General features: G+C 43.6%; 1 protein-coding gene across 3 annotated transcripts in view; it reads left to right on the forward strand.

Annotated features, from left to right (window-relative positions):
• Positions 1–15,216, forward strand: part of GTF3C1 (general transcription factor IIIC subunit 1) — a 2,762,707-nt gene that overhangs the window by 2,300,350 nt on the left and 447,141 nt on the right. For all 3 annotated transcript variants that reach the window (XM_086940909.1, XM_086940911.1, XM_086940910.1), the window contains 2 exons: positions 3,873–3,935; positions 4,336–4,429. In XM_086940909.1, coding sequence (XP_086797035.1) covers positions 3,873–3,935; positions 4,336–4,429 — 157 coding nt within the window. The remainder of the gene's footprint in view (positions 1–3,872; positions 3,936–4,335; positions 4,430–15,216) is intronic.

Below are 15,216 nucleotides of genomic sequence, written 5' to 3' on the forward strand. Positions count from 1 at the left end.
GATTCGCCAAGACCGGGCCCAAGTCATATTGGTCGCTCCGGATTGGTCAAGAAGGGTGTAATACACAGATCTTCTGCACCTCTCCTCTCACCCGCCGCTCCATCTCCCTCTCAGGGCAGACCTCCTCTCTCAGATGGAGGGGCAGGTTCTACACCCCCACCTCCAGACATTACACCTTCATGCCTGGAGATTGAACGGGGCAACCTGAATTCCTTTTCTCTCCCACATGATGTGGTGGCTGTCATTCTTTACGCTAGACGTGACTCCACTAAGTCCATCTATTCATACAGATGGTCTAAATTTGTCACCTGGTGCGGAGAGAAATCTGTAGACCCTTTGAAAGCCCATTTATCTGATATTCTCCAGTTTGCTCTCTCTTTGGCGCAGCAAGGGCTTGCTGTTGCCACAGTCAAGGGTTATCTCTCGGCTTTGTCGGCATTTCTGTGTTTGCCGGACCAGCCGTCTCTTTTTAAATCTCCTGTAGTTTTAAGATTTCTGAAGGGTCTCACTAATAAATTCCCTCCTACTCCCTTTAGTGTGCCTCAATGTGACTTAAATCTTGTCTTAACCTACTTGATGGGTGCTTCCTTTGAGCCCTTACACAAGTGTCCTATGAGGTTTTTGACTTTTAAGACAGTCTTCCTGGTTGCAATTACCTCGACAAGGAGGGTAAGTGAGCTTCAAGCTCTTAGTTCCAAGCCCCCATTCTTGACCATTCATGCTGAACGGATGGTTCTTAGGACCAGGGCTGCTTTTCTCCCTAAGGTGTTAACTCCCTTCCACCTAGGACAATCCATTACCCTCCCTACCTTTTATCCTCCACCACACCCTTCCAAGGAGGAGGAGAGATTACACCGTCTGGACCCTAGGAGGGCGGTTAGCTTTTACCTGGACAGAATTAAAGACTGTCGAATGGATGACCAGATCTTCATTGGGTTTGCTGGCTGCAAAAAAGGAAGAGCGGTTCATAAAAGAACTCTTTCAAGATGGATCATCCTCTGTATAAAGATCTGCTATTATTTGGCCGGTAAGCAACCACCAGAGGGTATAAGGGCTCATTCTACAAGAGCTAAGTCGTCAATCTCAGCTTTGACTAGAGGTATTCCTGTAGAGGATATTTGTAGGGCCGCAACTTGGACCTCCCTCCACACTTTCGCGAAACATTACTGTTTAGATACCGAAGTGAGGAGGGAAGGTCACTTTGCGCGCTCTGTCCTCCAGTATTTCCTGGTTTAGAAGAGTGGAAACCCTCCTCCGGGTTTGGGGACTGCTATGGGACTCTATTCACAAGGTGAAGAATCCACTGGCAGATGTATCTATCAGAAGAACAAGTTCTTACCTTCGGTAACGCTTTTTCTGGTAGATACAGTATCTGCCTGTGGATTCCTCACTGACCCACCCGCCTCCCCGATGTCCACTCTTCTATACCAGAGTAACTGTATTGTATTTGTTTTAAGGTCAAAGAAAATGTATTATTTCAAATGTTTTCTTACATTTGCTTCACACTGTGTGTTACCTTGACTATCGTGTATTGTGTATACTATGTATATATCTACTGTCATTGGTCCGTCCGTGTGCCTTGAAGGCACGGAAAAAGGGCGGAACTGATGTCATCACGCCGGTGTGGGCCTATTATGAGTGTCGGTGACGTCAGCGGAGTCGCGAGCGATGCCGTGTCTCTCACGTCCAAGTCGGCGCGAAGCTACGAAAAGAATTCCGAATGTTGCTGACGCAAGGGGATATTCACAAGGTGAGGAATCCACAGGCAGATACTGTATCTACCAGAAAAAGCGTTACCGAAGGTAAGTAACTTGTTCTTTAGGGTGCAGCGGTTGCGAGACATTACGTTATGATCAGATTTTGCAAATGCGAGCCTGCGTTCCTGCAAGTGCAGTGCATTGCATTGATTGAGGCTTCTGTTTTCGAGGGTCAGATCCAGTTGCAGCTAGGGAGAAGGGGTGGGGTAGTCAGGTGTGAATAAGTGACATTCCAGAATAAGCATCATCAGAAAGGAACAGCAGGGCTCCAATTTCAGAGTTTACCGGGGTTCGCTCACTGCAGCACTGGACTCCAGACAGGAGCTCTGTCCTTCACATGGTTTTATACCCACTGCCAAGCACCTGCAGGGGTTCAGCAAGTCAGATCCTGACAGCTTGTGTATACAGGTGCTAATGGGGTCTTGATGGGTTTCCTGTGGGCTAGGGATGTGGAGGTGAGATGTCATGGGTGTGTGGTGCTCAGTCTTCCATCTCTCTTGGTGGATGTGTGGTGTTTTCAGACTTACACCCCTGTGGGTGACAGGCACCTCCTCAGGATCTTGCTGTGCCATAGCTTGGCCCATCTGTGCTTCTATGGCACGTGGCTAGTGGCTGACCCTCAGCCACATGTGCACAGTACAGGGTATAGAATGTCCTGTAGTGCATCCTTATGGTGATGCACATGGCTCAATTCCTGACCTTTCAACCTGTAGATTTTGGTCTAACTCTTGTTATGGCACATTCAGCAATATTCCTTCTGGGTGTGCATGGGTGGAGCCAATAGATGAAGTGGGTGGACTCAGTGGAGTGAGTGGGTGAAGCCAGGGGTGTGTTAATGTGGCCTCCTTAATAAATCTGAGCACCTTCACTTAATATTTTATAAATTAAGCCACTGTGTGCGTATGTACTCTGCACACACCTACAGTGACATACAAGCTATAGAAGTTGTGTATACAGCTAACTGCTTGATGTTTATTTCAGTGACTTTCACTTTACTCACATCATAAGTACAGATGAAAGAGTAGAGATAGAAGAGAATCTAAAATGTACATGTCAGTACAAACAGCAAACCCCAAATACTGCAGCCACCTTGTGGTATTTCAGTACTTGGCCCTTAATAATTGAGAGTAATGAAAGAGCACACCTTGTTGCTTGCCATTGTACACAAGTAAAACATTGTTTTAAATGCATATTATTAGACATGTAACATTCCAAGCTTGCAACAAAGTAAAAGAATATGGGTGCTGAATGGGCGGTGTGACAATGCTGTGTTGGTTGCAACATTTGCAAATGAAGCCGTCAAAAATCTATACATGGAATTTGGGTCACCTTTATTCGGCCACTGGACAGCTAGAGCAGCACTTTGTTTAGCCACGAGTACCAAAGTGGGTTAGCCCTCTTTATCCATTAGCAATGTAGCCAACATTAGTTTTGGATCATTCAGTTGTTAATTAAAATGCCAGTCCTGTTGAGTGATAGCATTTTTCCAGTTTTGATTTGGACCCCTCACATACCTAAGAGTGAATCTTGAAAGCTTCATAGACCTCTCCATCCTCCATGCAGTTTTGTGGATACTAAAGTCAGTCACCACTATCAGTCCAGGCCGCATGCTCAGAATGGAATCCTGATTTATGGGGTAAATTTTTATCCCCACATTTTCGCAGATTTTAGAATCTAGTTATATATCTTTATAGCCTCATGAGACATTGAAGGCATTACGACATATTTAAAACATTTTGTAATACTGCTCCCTGTGTTTTATTCCAAACAACTTTATCGAGAGAGAATGAGTGAGAAAACCCAATAAATGGTGGGGGGGGGGGGACCTGCATGGTAAAAAGATTCCACAGGTAATTCCTCCTTTTCCTAGGTAAATTTGAAATAGGAGACATGTACATCACCTTGTAAAGAACCAACTTTGAGGTAAGGGTATTTATAGGGTTCGGTTAATATCCTCTTTTCCAACCTACTCAGAGTTGGGTCACTAGGCTATCAATTGTTTAACTTGATTTTCTCTAATGTTACAGTATATTGCCAGTCAAAGGGGTCATTGTTTTTGCTGTATCAAGATCACTAGCCTCTTTGTGTTTAGAGGTCTTGTTTTTTGTTTACTAGGTACAGAGTTTTGGCTGTGGGGCATGAGTTAAATCAGATGAACAAGCAAGACACTCTTAATTGGTGAGTAAATAAGGTTCACTTTGGGCTTTCATTCATGCACGTTGGTTTTAAACTCTTTAGTCATTTAATACTTATGCTCAAATTTTGCCAGTGCCCCATGTGTTTATACTTTCTTTAACTGATGGACTGTAGTGCTTTCATTTACATTTTTGTGTATATGTAGATGAGATTATGTTACACTTCATCCTCAGTCTTTGTGAAAATCAACTTTTTTTTACATCTTCTTGTAATGTTTTGTCATTTTTCAGTGGGATTAGAAAATTCTATCACCATTGTAACTCCCACACTGCATATTAGAAGAATGACTGTTGCTTATTTTCACTTATTGATTGAAGGGTGACATAGAGCTTGCAGGTTCATTGATGTAACGATGACATGCTTGTTTTTTTTTTTCTTCCAGTATTGATGATGTTCATTTTCTGGTGCTGCAGAATTTGATTCAGAGTACTTTAGCCCTGTCAGATACTCAGATGCAAAGTTACCAGTCCTTCCAGGTATAATTAACTTTTTAATATTTGTATTACATATTTATCTGCTGAGTTGTACTTTCCAGCCTCAGGGCAATAGTAGATAAGAAAGGTCAAGGCTACAATTGCTTTCAGGTATTGTTTATTACACGGAGTCCTATGATTTCCTCATCACAGTTCTTTGGCGATTTCATAGTCAAACTCACACTTGATAATTCTTTAGCACACATATTTAGGCTTTGCACATTCGCTTGAATGTTAATTCCTCACAATTCTTTGTATTTCTTTGTTGGTAGCTTAGTGGAGATATATGTGGAAAGGTAGGGAGAAAAGAAATTAAAGTCTTGGTGATGAATAAGAGGTGTGAGCAGTACCACTTAACTCTCATATTTTACACAGTTGTTGAAAGAAATATTAAGTATTGGTAGGGTTGCCACCTTTACCAGAGAAACATACGGGCCAGCTGTGTATGTTTTAACGTTCTGCAAAGGACCAGACATGATTTTTTTTTCTTCAGTTTAAAGAGCTTTATTAGATAATATCAGGAACTATATAATGCCAGCAAATACAAAAAGGACACAATACAAGAAATATGAACAAAAATAGCTACTTATAAGATCAAAAAGAAAGCTTTTTATATTTTATAAGGGTGAGGAGAGAAAGGGGGAGGGGGAAAGGGGAAAAGGTGAAACTCTTTCAACTGAAGAATATGTAATATTGCTTTTCTACAAATTAATGTAAAAAGTAATCTTACTATAATTAGACAATACAGTATGCCAACAAGAGGTTTGAGAAAAAAGAACAGAGAAAGTAAACAATTACTGAGGTTTAAAATGTTCAGAATTTTAACAAGAATTATTTGTTATTGCTATTTTGTCTAACTAAGATGTAAGAGGCAACCAAATAGATCTCTATTAACAAGTGGCTTACAAAGGAGACAAAAGCAATATGAAGTTGATGAAGATGGCACAGGTTATTCCACCAGTGTTGGACAGAAAGCTTTGTTAGTTTTTTCCAATTAAGAGCTATTTGTTGAAAAACTAAAGACAACATACCGTCAAATAGACCATGTTTATGAGTAGGGAGATCCAAAGAGTCAAACAAACTCCTAGAGAAAAGGATGGGATTAGAAAAGGGAGTGAGAATGTTAAACATACGAGAAATATAGGACAACATTTTCTTCCAAAAACAAATAACAGGAGGGCAAAGAAAAAGAAGGTGCATGTATGTATGTATGTATTGGCATTCTTGTATAGCGCTATTACTGTCACCCAACGGGCATCCTGGCGCTTAGACTGCCATGACACAGAACATGATTTTACCAGCTACCCCTCTGTTACTTTGCTCTGGGGAACAGGTAAGTTTTTAACGCTTTTTTTAAAGCTGGCTAAATCTTCCAGGCCCCTTAAACCTAGCGGCAAAGAGTTCCACAGCCGTGCTGCGGTGATCCTGAAGGATCGTCCTCCCACCCGGAGGTCAGCTCTGGGGGATCCACAAGTCCAACACTTTGTGTCAGTAGAGTGGGAGCAAGTAGCGATGAAGTAGGAGTGAAATAAAGTCTATGATAAAAGAAAAACATAGATTGAGTAACAGAAGCAGATCTAGAGATTTTGAGAGAGCGGGACCAGAATTTGTCCCAGAAATTGATGGTCCATTCACACCCCAGATCCAATTCCCGCGCAAATTCTACTTTACTCTTAGGACGATCCGGATCAGGAGATAAGGTGTGTTTGCATATTAAGAAGAGAATTTTCTTCGGCAGAAAGAGGAATTGAAGGAAGAGAATAGAAAGTATCAAGAATAACTGCCATTAAAGTAGAGAATTTCTGTAAAAAAGAATGGGGACAATCAAAGGTGGATTGAAATTGGAGAAATGAACAAGGAGTCAAACCATCCAATAGGTCCTTGACCCAAGTTATTCTCTTTAATCTCCAGGATTTCCAAAACATAGTTCTATTATTAATGGTAATAAGAGAATTATGCCATATTGGTAAACATAAAAAACATTCCCTGGAAATAGTCTTTGGTTGGGTCAAAGGTTTCAACAGTGACCATGTGGGTCTAAACAAGGGTAGAGAAGTTTGAGGAGTTTTGGCAGAAAAGGCCAGAACATCCTTTATAGAAAAGGGTAAAAGCAAAGAGCGTTCAATAGAAAACCATAAAGGCGTAAAAGGGGAAGAATCAGAAAGGAGCCATTTCATGGCTTGATGGAGGCAAAAGTATGTACGATAAGTACGAAAATGAAAATCAGGAAAATTAACATCCCCATTCGATTTTGCTTTTTGAAGAAGAGATGAGGATGCTCTAGAATTTTTTATTTTTCCGATGAAATTTGGGAGACAAGAATCAATCTTCTTAAAGTAACACAATGGAATATAGATAGGGAGCATAGAAAGAGTATAAATTAAAATGCGAATGATCATCATTTAATTGAGTCTAATCGACCCCACCACGAGAGAAAGAGGGGATCCCAAGATGAAAATAATTTGTCAATGCGAGATAAAGCCTCTACCATATTTAATTTGACAGAGGAAACAATGGCGTTAGAGAACCATATTCCTAAATATTTAATTTGAGATCTGTTCCGTGAAAACCCAGTGGAAGGAAAGGAATGTTGAAAACAGAATTTTCGTTAAGAGGGAGAATCTCTGTTTTATCTGAATTGATCTTGTAACCAAAGACCAGGGAGAATGAAGAGAATGTGTGCAGCAAAGGAGGAATAGATACTTCAGGGTTAGAAATAAAAAGTAAAATGTCCTACGCATATGCAGAAAGTTTTAATTGGTGATCACCATAAGGAAAGTCATTATTATGGATTGATGATAAAAAGGGTTTGAGGGCTATGATAAAGAGAAGGGGGGAAGGAGGACAAACTTGACGGACTCTACGATGTAAAGAGAAATAGGAAGATATACAGCCATTAACTAACACCAAGGCTCTAGGTGCAGAATGTAATAGGGAAATAAGAGAAATCATCTTGGGACCAAAACCATGCCATTTCAAAGAATCAAATTAAAAGGACCAATCTACTCGATCAAATGCTTTTTCAGCATCAACGGAAATTGCCGCTAAGGAGATGGAAAGAGAAGGGATTTTATTTTAGACATTAAGAAATAGACGAGAGTTATCCGAGTTTAATCTACCCTTGACTAAACCACAACGCTCCTTACCAACCAAGTAAGGTATAAGAGGTTCTAGACGTAGAACAAGTAATTTAGCGAATATTTTATAATCTACATTAACCAAGGATATTGGGCTATCATGTTTACAAAACATGGGATCTCTACCCTTTTTTATGGATCAAACAAATTGTGGCTTCTTGAAAAGTGCTGTATGTCTTACCAGAAGAAAAAAATGAATTAAAAAGATCTAAAAGCTTAGGACGTAGTATATTAGAAAGAGGTAAATAAAATGTGACTGTAAAACCATTTGGTCCGGGAGTTTTGTTTTTGTTTAGAAATATTAAAGATTTGGATAATTCTTTAAGGGATAAGTCCGTTTCCAGTGTAGAAAGATCAAGATGACAGAGGGGGCCGGAATGTTATTGAGATAAGATTGACTAAGGGGACTAGAAGAAGGAAATTCTGAGGTGTATAGATCTTTATAAAATAGCATAAATTTGTTAAGAATGTCCTGATCTTTAAGATTACCATCTGAGGAGTAGATAGTCAATTAGAGTGCAGTCTTTTCGAGATTTAAGGTAATTAGCCAGAAGTTGACCAATTTTATCATATCCGCCGTAATATCAAGCGCTGCTTACGAGAAGTATAGAAGATGCGTTATCAGTGCAAGCTTTATTAAAGTTTAATTTAGCACGAACAAGATCTTGTAAGCTAGAGTCCGAAGGTGAAGTGTAAAATTTGTGCTCCAGGGCCTTAAAATTTGTTAGAGTAGCTTTGTGGTGTTGGTGGAAACGTTTCTTTTTTGTAAAAAAAAATTTTTTTTTAGACAAAGTCTATGATAAAACCCCTAGCCGTGTTCTTAAAAGAATCCCATAATATATGGGGATGAGTGTTATGATCACTGTTCAGTTAAAACAATTCTTTATTAAAGGAGGTAAATAAAGAAGAGAAAAGAGGGTCTAGCAGAAGAGAATTGTTAAAATGCCAACTGAGGATTTAGGATGTGGAGGGAGTAGATCAAAGTGAGCCACAATCAGAGCATGATCAGAAATGACATTGGGTTCGATAGAGAAAGAGAAAAGATTTTGAGATAAAGATTGAGAAAGAAAAATATAGTCTAGACGGGAACAAGAATTGTGAGGTGGAGAGAAAAAAGAAAAATCAATAGTATGAGGGTGAGAAAGCCTTCAAGCATCTACAAGGTGTGTTTGGGAAATAGAATCAAGAAATTGTTTATGGGACTTATGATGAGTGAAACTACCTGAGACTGGCGGTCAAAAAGGGGTCAACAACTTGATTGCAATTACTTCCTAGAATAAAGAGATCCTCTAAACAGAATACATTTTTGTGTGACCAACGGCCAAAAATGGTTGTCTGGTTGAGTAGGGCCATAAACATTAAATACAGTCAAAGAAATATTATTTATGATCAATTTAGCTAACAGCCATCTCCCCTCTGTATCTATCTCCTGTGATATAACTTTACATTTCAATTTTTTGTGACATAAAATTATAACACAATATTTTTTAGAGGAGGTAGGAGAGACTAAAACTGAGCCAACCTAACCTTTTTTCAATTTTAATGCCTCTGGTTCTGTAAGGTGTGTTTCTTGTAGTAAGACCAAATCAGGGTTATAAGAGTCAAGATGTGATAATATTCTCTGTCTTGCAATTGGATTATTAAAACCTTTTTACATTCCAAGAAAGAACTCTGAATGTAAAATATCAACAATAGATGAAGAACAGTGCGTTCAACAACTAAGTAATGAAGTAAGAGAAAAGGGGAGGAAGGAAGAGCTAAAAACTGCTGAGGTGTGGAGGAGAAAGGAAAAAATACATAGAAGAGGAGAGTCAAGAAGTCATATGGAGATAAAAGCATATATGAGAAAGAATTCAATACCACCAGGAAAAAAAGAGAAAAAACAATAAAGTGGGAAGAAAGAATGAAAGTAAGAGAAGACAGTGCATGTCAAAGATGACGACTGTGGTACGTACCTTTAGGGGGAACAAAGGGAAGGATGAGAGGTGGCAATCGGCAGACGAAAACTGCACACCCAACAAAGGACAACGCACCACATCAGGAAGTCAAAGACATCACCCCGGGGCTAAGGATCGTAAGTGCTGATGTTGACCCCTCCCCCCTACCCACCCATCCACAGGCTTTGGTAACACCTTCACTTTTGGGCCCTGGTGCACACCATGTCAAAATTTCACACGTCCCGCCTTCAGGCTTGGCAAAAAAGTCCAGAGTCAAGCCTTCAGGCCACTCTGGATCGAGTGAGCCTACCCTCAGTGCCAAAACTCCATCCTCGGCACCTCACAAGAACAAACCGAAAGACAAACCATTGTCTTAGTCCGCGCCAAAGCCTGGTCCGACACTGGGGCATTCGGCACCAAAACCAAAAGCGACTCAACCTTCGGATCCGAAAAAATCCTCGGAACCAAGCAAGCCACCAGTTCCGAAAGCCACTACTGAACCTGCGGATCCCAAAAAAACATCCGAACCGAAAAAACAACCGGTTCCTGTAGGAGGGTGGATACACGACTATGGTTACCCCCAACTTTTTGCCTGGTGTTTTGCTGGTTTTCCGACATAGTTGACCTGGGACCCTGCTATTCAGGGCCCCAGGCCTACTGCTCTCTCTCTAAAATTGACATGTCTACCTTAGGTGCATATACCAATTGGTACTGGGCAGCCTTATCAGTCCCTGTACCCAGGGCATAGGTGTACCCAGGGCCTACCAGGGGCTGCAGCATGTATTATGCCACCCCTGGCTGGCCATCTAAATCTGACACAACTGGCTGCACGACAGCTGGGGCAAGGTGGTGTAATCACCCTTTGCTTTAGATATAGTATACCTATATCTAACCCTAAAATGGACACATGTATTCCTATCAGTCACTCCTATGGCAGGCCTTAACAATCCTGAAGGCAGAGTGCTTGGAATTATGTGAGATGGTGCTCTGGCATGAGCTGAGCCCGTTTGCAGCTTGTGGAACCAAGTCCGAATAGCTGTTCCATGATAACCCGTACCATATACTCTTAAGTGCATTATAATCCTCGCGGTTATTTTCCAACTTTGGTATCGCTTTATCAAAACATGTCGAGTAAGGTGTCATACGAATTGGAATACTAACCCCTCGCCAATTCTGGCGACGGGGTTAGCATTCCACCCTTCTAGAGGGACACAACATGTATGTAACTGTGAACCCCGGTTAAAGTTAACTCGAGCCTCAGCATCACAAAATGGATGCTGCCACCACAGACACAAGTCTGACCTCCTGCTGCTGGGAGTCCTTCCAGCGAGGAGAGCTTGGACAAAGGGTTTCCTGTCAGGGGCGGTGCTAGCACCATCCCAGACAGGGTTTTGTGTATCCCAGGTAGGCAGGGCTGAGAGGAAGGTGACTGTAAGTGGCACCCCGGTGCTCACTGTGCATATGCCGGCTTGAAACAGTTCCAGGGTCACACCAGCCCCTGAGCTGGGGAAAGTCCGGACAGGGGAGAGGGGTGTAACCACCCCCCTTCCTGGTCCCACCCATGGGCAGGACCTAGTCGCGTACCAGCCCCTTTCTTTAGAATAAAGGTGGGAGCGGGGACCCTTCCAAATTAGATCATCTTTGAATCCTGAAACTACTTTCTACGATAGGAACTCTCGACTTCTTCTCAAGATTTCTCCCTTGTGACTAAGGAATAGTCACCCTGCATCAGGAGGCACCAACTAAGTATCTTGCGGTTTGCTGCACGTCCTTCCTCCGGAACCAGACTGACCAGCACGACGAGACCCGGACTCCCTGCCCTCTCTGACCTCAACCTGCCTCTACAGCACAGCTGAGAACCGTGGGTGCGACGAGACCAGAGGACCCGGCTATCATCAGAACCAGCACGACATTGAACCAGCACGACCGCCGAGGGACCCTCGAGTGGGTGCACTGGGGTAAGAGAAGCCCCAACCTCAAGCAGCACGAGCACCAAAGTCCAGCCCCCCAGCATCCACCAGATCTGCGTGGGGCCCTTTTGCTTCTGTGTCGCTTGCCACGTTGTCCGGTCACTTGCCCGTTGGCTAGTGACCCTCCAGACGACGTCCTACGTTTGTTTCACCGCTGGTTTAGCTCCTCTAGACTGGCCCTTGTCTCCTCTTGAAGGGGACCTTCCTCGGACCCTCCTGGTCCACTCCAGACGCCATTTTGTGTCGCCACGTAGGCTTGCCTTAGCCAAGGCTTGTTGCCTCCTTCAACGGATCCAGCATCACCAGCAGCAGACATCCGACGTGGGAAAGCTCGCAGACCTCCAGCCTGGTCGACATCAGCGCCCTGGTCCGTGCAGCAGCAGAATCCAGTGTCACCTCTTCACCTGGCTGAGTGACCTCGACCGGTGCCATCCTGGTGCCCACCTAATCACTGGCTAGTGATTCAGAACTCGGTCCCCTCTGCTTACAGGTATCCTTCTTCACTGATCCATCCTTGGATCAGCCCGGAACATCTTCACTGGTCGCCTGCCAGCAACTTCCACTTCAGGCTCCTGGTTCGTCAACGAGGATTCCCGACGACACTTGAACCCTATGCAGCCGCAGCCCCTGGGCTAGGTAAACCGAGTACCACGGTGCTCCAGCGTAGAACCACTCTCTAAGTGCCTAGATCCACTTTCATTTTTGACCTACCTAGTCGGGTTCGCCCGAGAACACTAACTTTGCATTTGCTAGTATCCATAGACTTTGTCCCGCATTACGCGTGAGAGTATCCACTCTGCACACAGCGCTCCTAGGCCTCCTGCTTCTAATCTAAGGTTTCAGCATTGTAGGCCTAGCGATTCTAAAGTCTCTGAGAATAGTTACTTACCTGCTAGCAATTCGCATTCCACTTCCATAGTATATGGTTTTTCGTGCCCCTCGGGCATTTGTGTAAATTGTGCGACTTTCAGTATTTCTTTAAGAGTTTTGTATTGTGCTAGCGCCCTGTCCTCATAAAGAGTCCAGGTTTGTTGTGTAATAAATAAATATCCTTTTTATTTTCATAACAACTTGTGTGGTGTCCTTTCGCTTCGTGTTCAAGGGGTATATGTGATGGTATAAAGGCTGGCTTAACACGCCCTCTAGAGTTTAGCCTACAGACTGCTCTTGTCCATGCTACTAGGATAGCTGGTCTATAAGGTTGACTTACAACCAATCATCAATAAGGGTCGTTTGGAATGATACACAGTGATCACTAGAATAGTGAGCACTACATATCAGGCCAACTTCTCACATTGGTGAGCAGCGGTTGGGATTTGAGCTTGCTGTTGTTTTACCACACGTATCCTAAGAATATCATTTGAAAGATCACATAAGTACCAAGGTACATATAACTTAGCTTAGAATACTCTGAGTTCTACTGAACCAGCTGTTGTAGTTCAACAGGGCTTAGCACACCCTGACTACAACTCTTAGCAAGGGATCAGTAGGCAAACAAATAGTGTAGGTAAGTGCACCACTTACACCTCACTAGAAACATGTCAGACAAAGGAGGGAACTCAGAGGCCCCCCTTGTGTCAGTTGACCCTCCACAGGTCATATCAAGATATGCAGCTCTTAGCTTCCAGGAGATGAGACAAGTGTGTTCCTCAGGAAGCTAAAACAGGGTTCTAACCCTACCATCCCATTCCTGATTGGTGTCTTAGAGACTTATGGTGCCAGGAGGGCTTCTAACACAGGCCCTTCTAATCCAGATGGGAGCATGCCCCCCTTAGAGGGAACCCTTGGGGACCCTGACCTCAACCTCAATGAAGCAGTTAGTGGAGGAGAGGAAGAGGATCAGGAGTTGTCAGGGGATGAGGCAGATAAGGGTCAGGTAGAAGTCAGTAGACTCACCAGGACCAACTTAAGTAGGCATGAGAATGGATTTGGGGGACCCCCAGGCCCACTCTCAGGCAGGCTTAACATTGGGAGTGGACGAGTTAGGTCTCTATCCAGAGGCTCTAACAGATCCATTCGAACCAATGGCTCTCAGACCTCTTCTCACAGAGGGATGACATCCCCTCAGAGGAGAGAGCATGAGGCCAAGATGAGGGAAGTCAATCTGAGGATTGAAAGGGAAGAACTTGCCCTGGCCAAAGAGAGACTTGCCTTTGCTAGAGAGCAGAAATTGAGTGGGGCAGACCCCACTGGTTGCAGCATTTTACCTAGAGAAAAGGACAGGAGTTTAGACACTAGACACCTGAGTAAGATAGTGCCCCCCTTTAAACAAGGGGATGACATCCACAAATGGATGACTGCTTTGGAGAGGGCCTGCACTGTCCAGTGCATCCCCCAGAGTCAGTGGGCAGCTATTTTGTGGCTCTCCTTTGAAGGCAAAGGTAGAGATAAGCTCCTCACTACTAGAGCTGAGGATGCTAACAATTACCAAGTCCTGAAGAATACACTGGTTGATGGGTTTGGCTTAACAACTGAACAGTACAGGTTGATGTTCAGAGACACCCAGAAAACTCAGTCTCAGGATTGGGCTGACTTTGTTGATTGTGCCACTAAGGCTCTAGAAGGCTGGCTATTGGGTAGTAAAGTTACTGACTTCACAGGATTGTATAATCTTATTATGAGAGGGCAAGTCTTAAATAATTGCCAGAACCAGTTATTACACCAGCACCTGGTAGACTCTGATCTGACCTCTCCACAAGAATTGGGTAAGAGGGCAGACAAATGGGTCAGAACCAGGATTCGGCCTAAGAACCAGGGTGGTGACCAAAAGAAGGAATCAACCAAGCCTCAAGAGAAGGGTGGGAATAAATCTTCTGATCAAACCCCAGGGCCCCAAAAATCTCCTGAAAAGGGTGGGTCCCAAAATCCTTCCAATTCCCAAAAGAAGCCCTATTAACATACCTGCAAACAGGTAGGCCATTACAAAACTGACAGCAGTTGCCCAAGGGCCAATGACAATAAGGAGAACATACCCCCAGGTAAAACTTCCCAGCCTCCTGTTACTACTAGTAGTAATCCCCCAGGTGGTGGGAGTGCCCCCAAGAATCTGGGTGCATTTACTTTGGGAGTTCCTGGGGACTCTGGCCTAACCAGGTCCCCAAACTTAGATACTCTTGTCTGTGAGACTGGCATGGGGTTTTCCAACTTCACAACTTGTCCCAACACTTTGGGCAAGTACAGACAGGAGCCCCTCATCAATGGTACAACAGTTGAGGCCTACAGAGACACAGGGGCTAGCATCACCATGGTGACTGAGAGCCTAGTCCCCACAAGGCAACTTATACCTGGAGCCACATACCAGGTAATGAACATTGATGGAGTGCAGAGAGATCATCCCATAGCAGTGGTAAATCTCAGCTGGGGAGGTGTCACTGGCCACAAGAGAGTGGCAGTGTCACCAAACTTGCCTGTAGATTGCCTACTGGGGACTGATTTAGAGATCTCAGCCTGGGCTGAGGTAGAGCAAGAAACCCATTTTAAAATGGTAAACCTCCATGGTAAGGTTAGTGGGGCAGTGATAGCCACAGCCCCAGTCCAAGATGTCCTCCCTGAACAGGTCAGGAGGGCTGTGCCAGTCACAGCCCTATCCCAGAAAGATGCCTTTCCTGAACAGGTTGGCATGGCTGTGATGGTCACAGCCCATACCCAAACTGAGTCCCTTCCTGAAAAGGTTGGTGGAGTTGTGATGGCCACAGCTCAAACTCAGACAGATAATAGTGTTGTGAAGCCTGAAACTATGGATCACT

The sequence above is a fragment of the Lissotriton vulgaris genome, chromosome 10 (assembly GCF_964263255.1).
Source record: "Lissotriton vulgaris chromosome 10, aLisVul1.2, whole genome shotgun sequence".
Lineage (NCBI taxonomy): Eukaryota > Metazoa > Chordata > Amphibia > Caudata > Salamandridae > Lissotriton > Lissotriton vulgaris.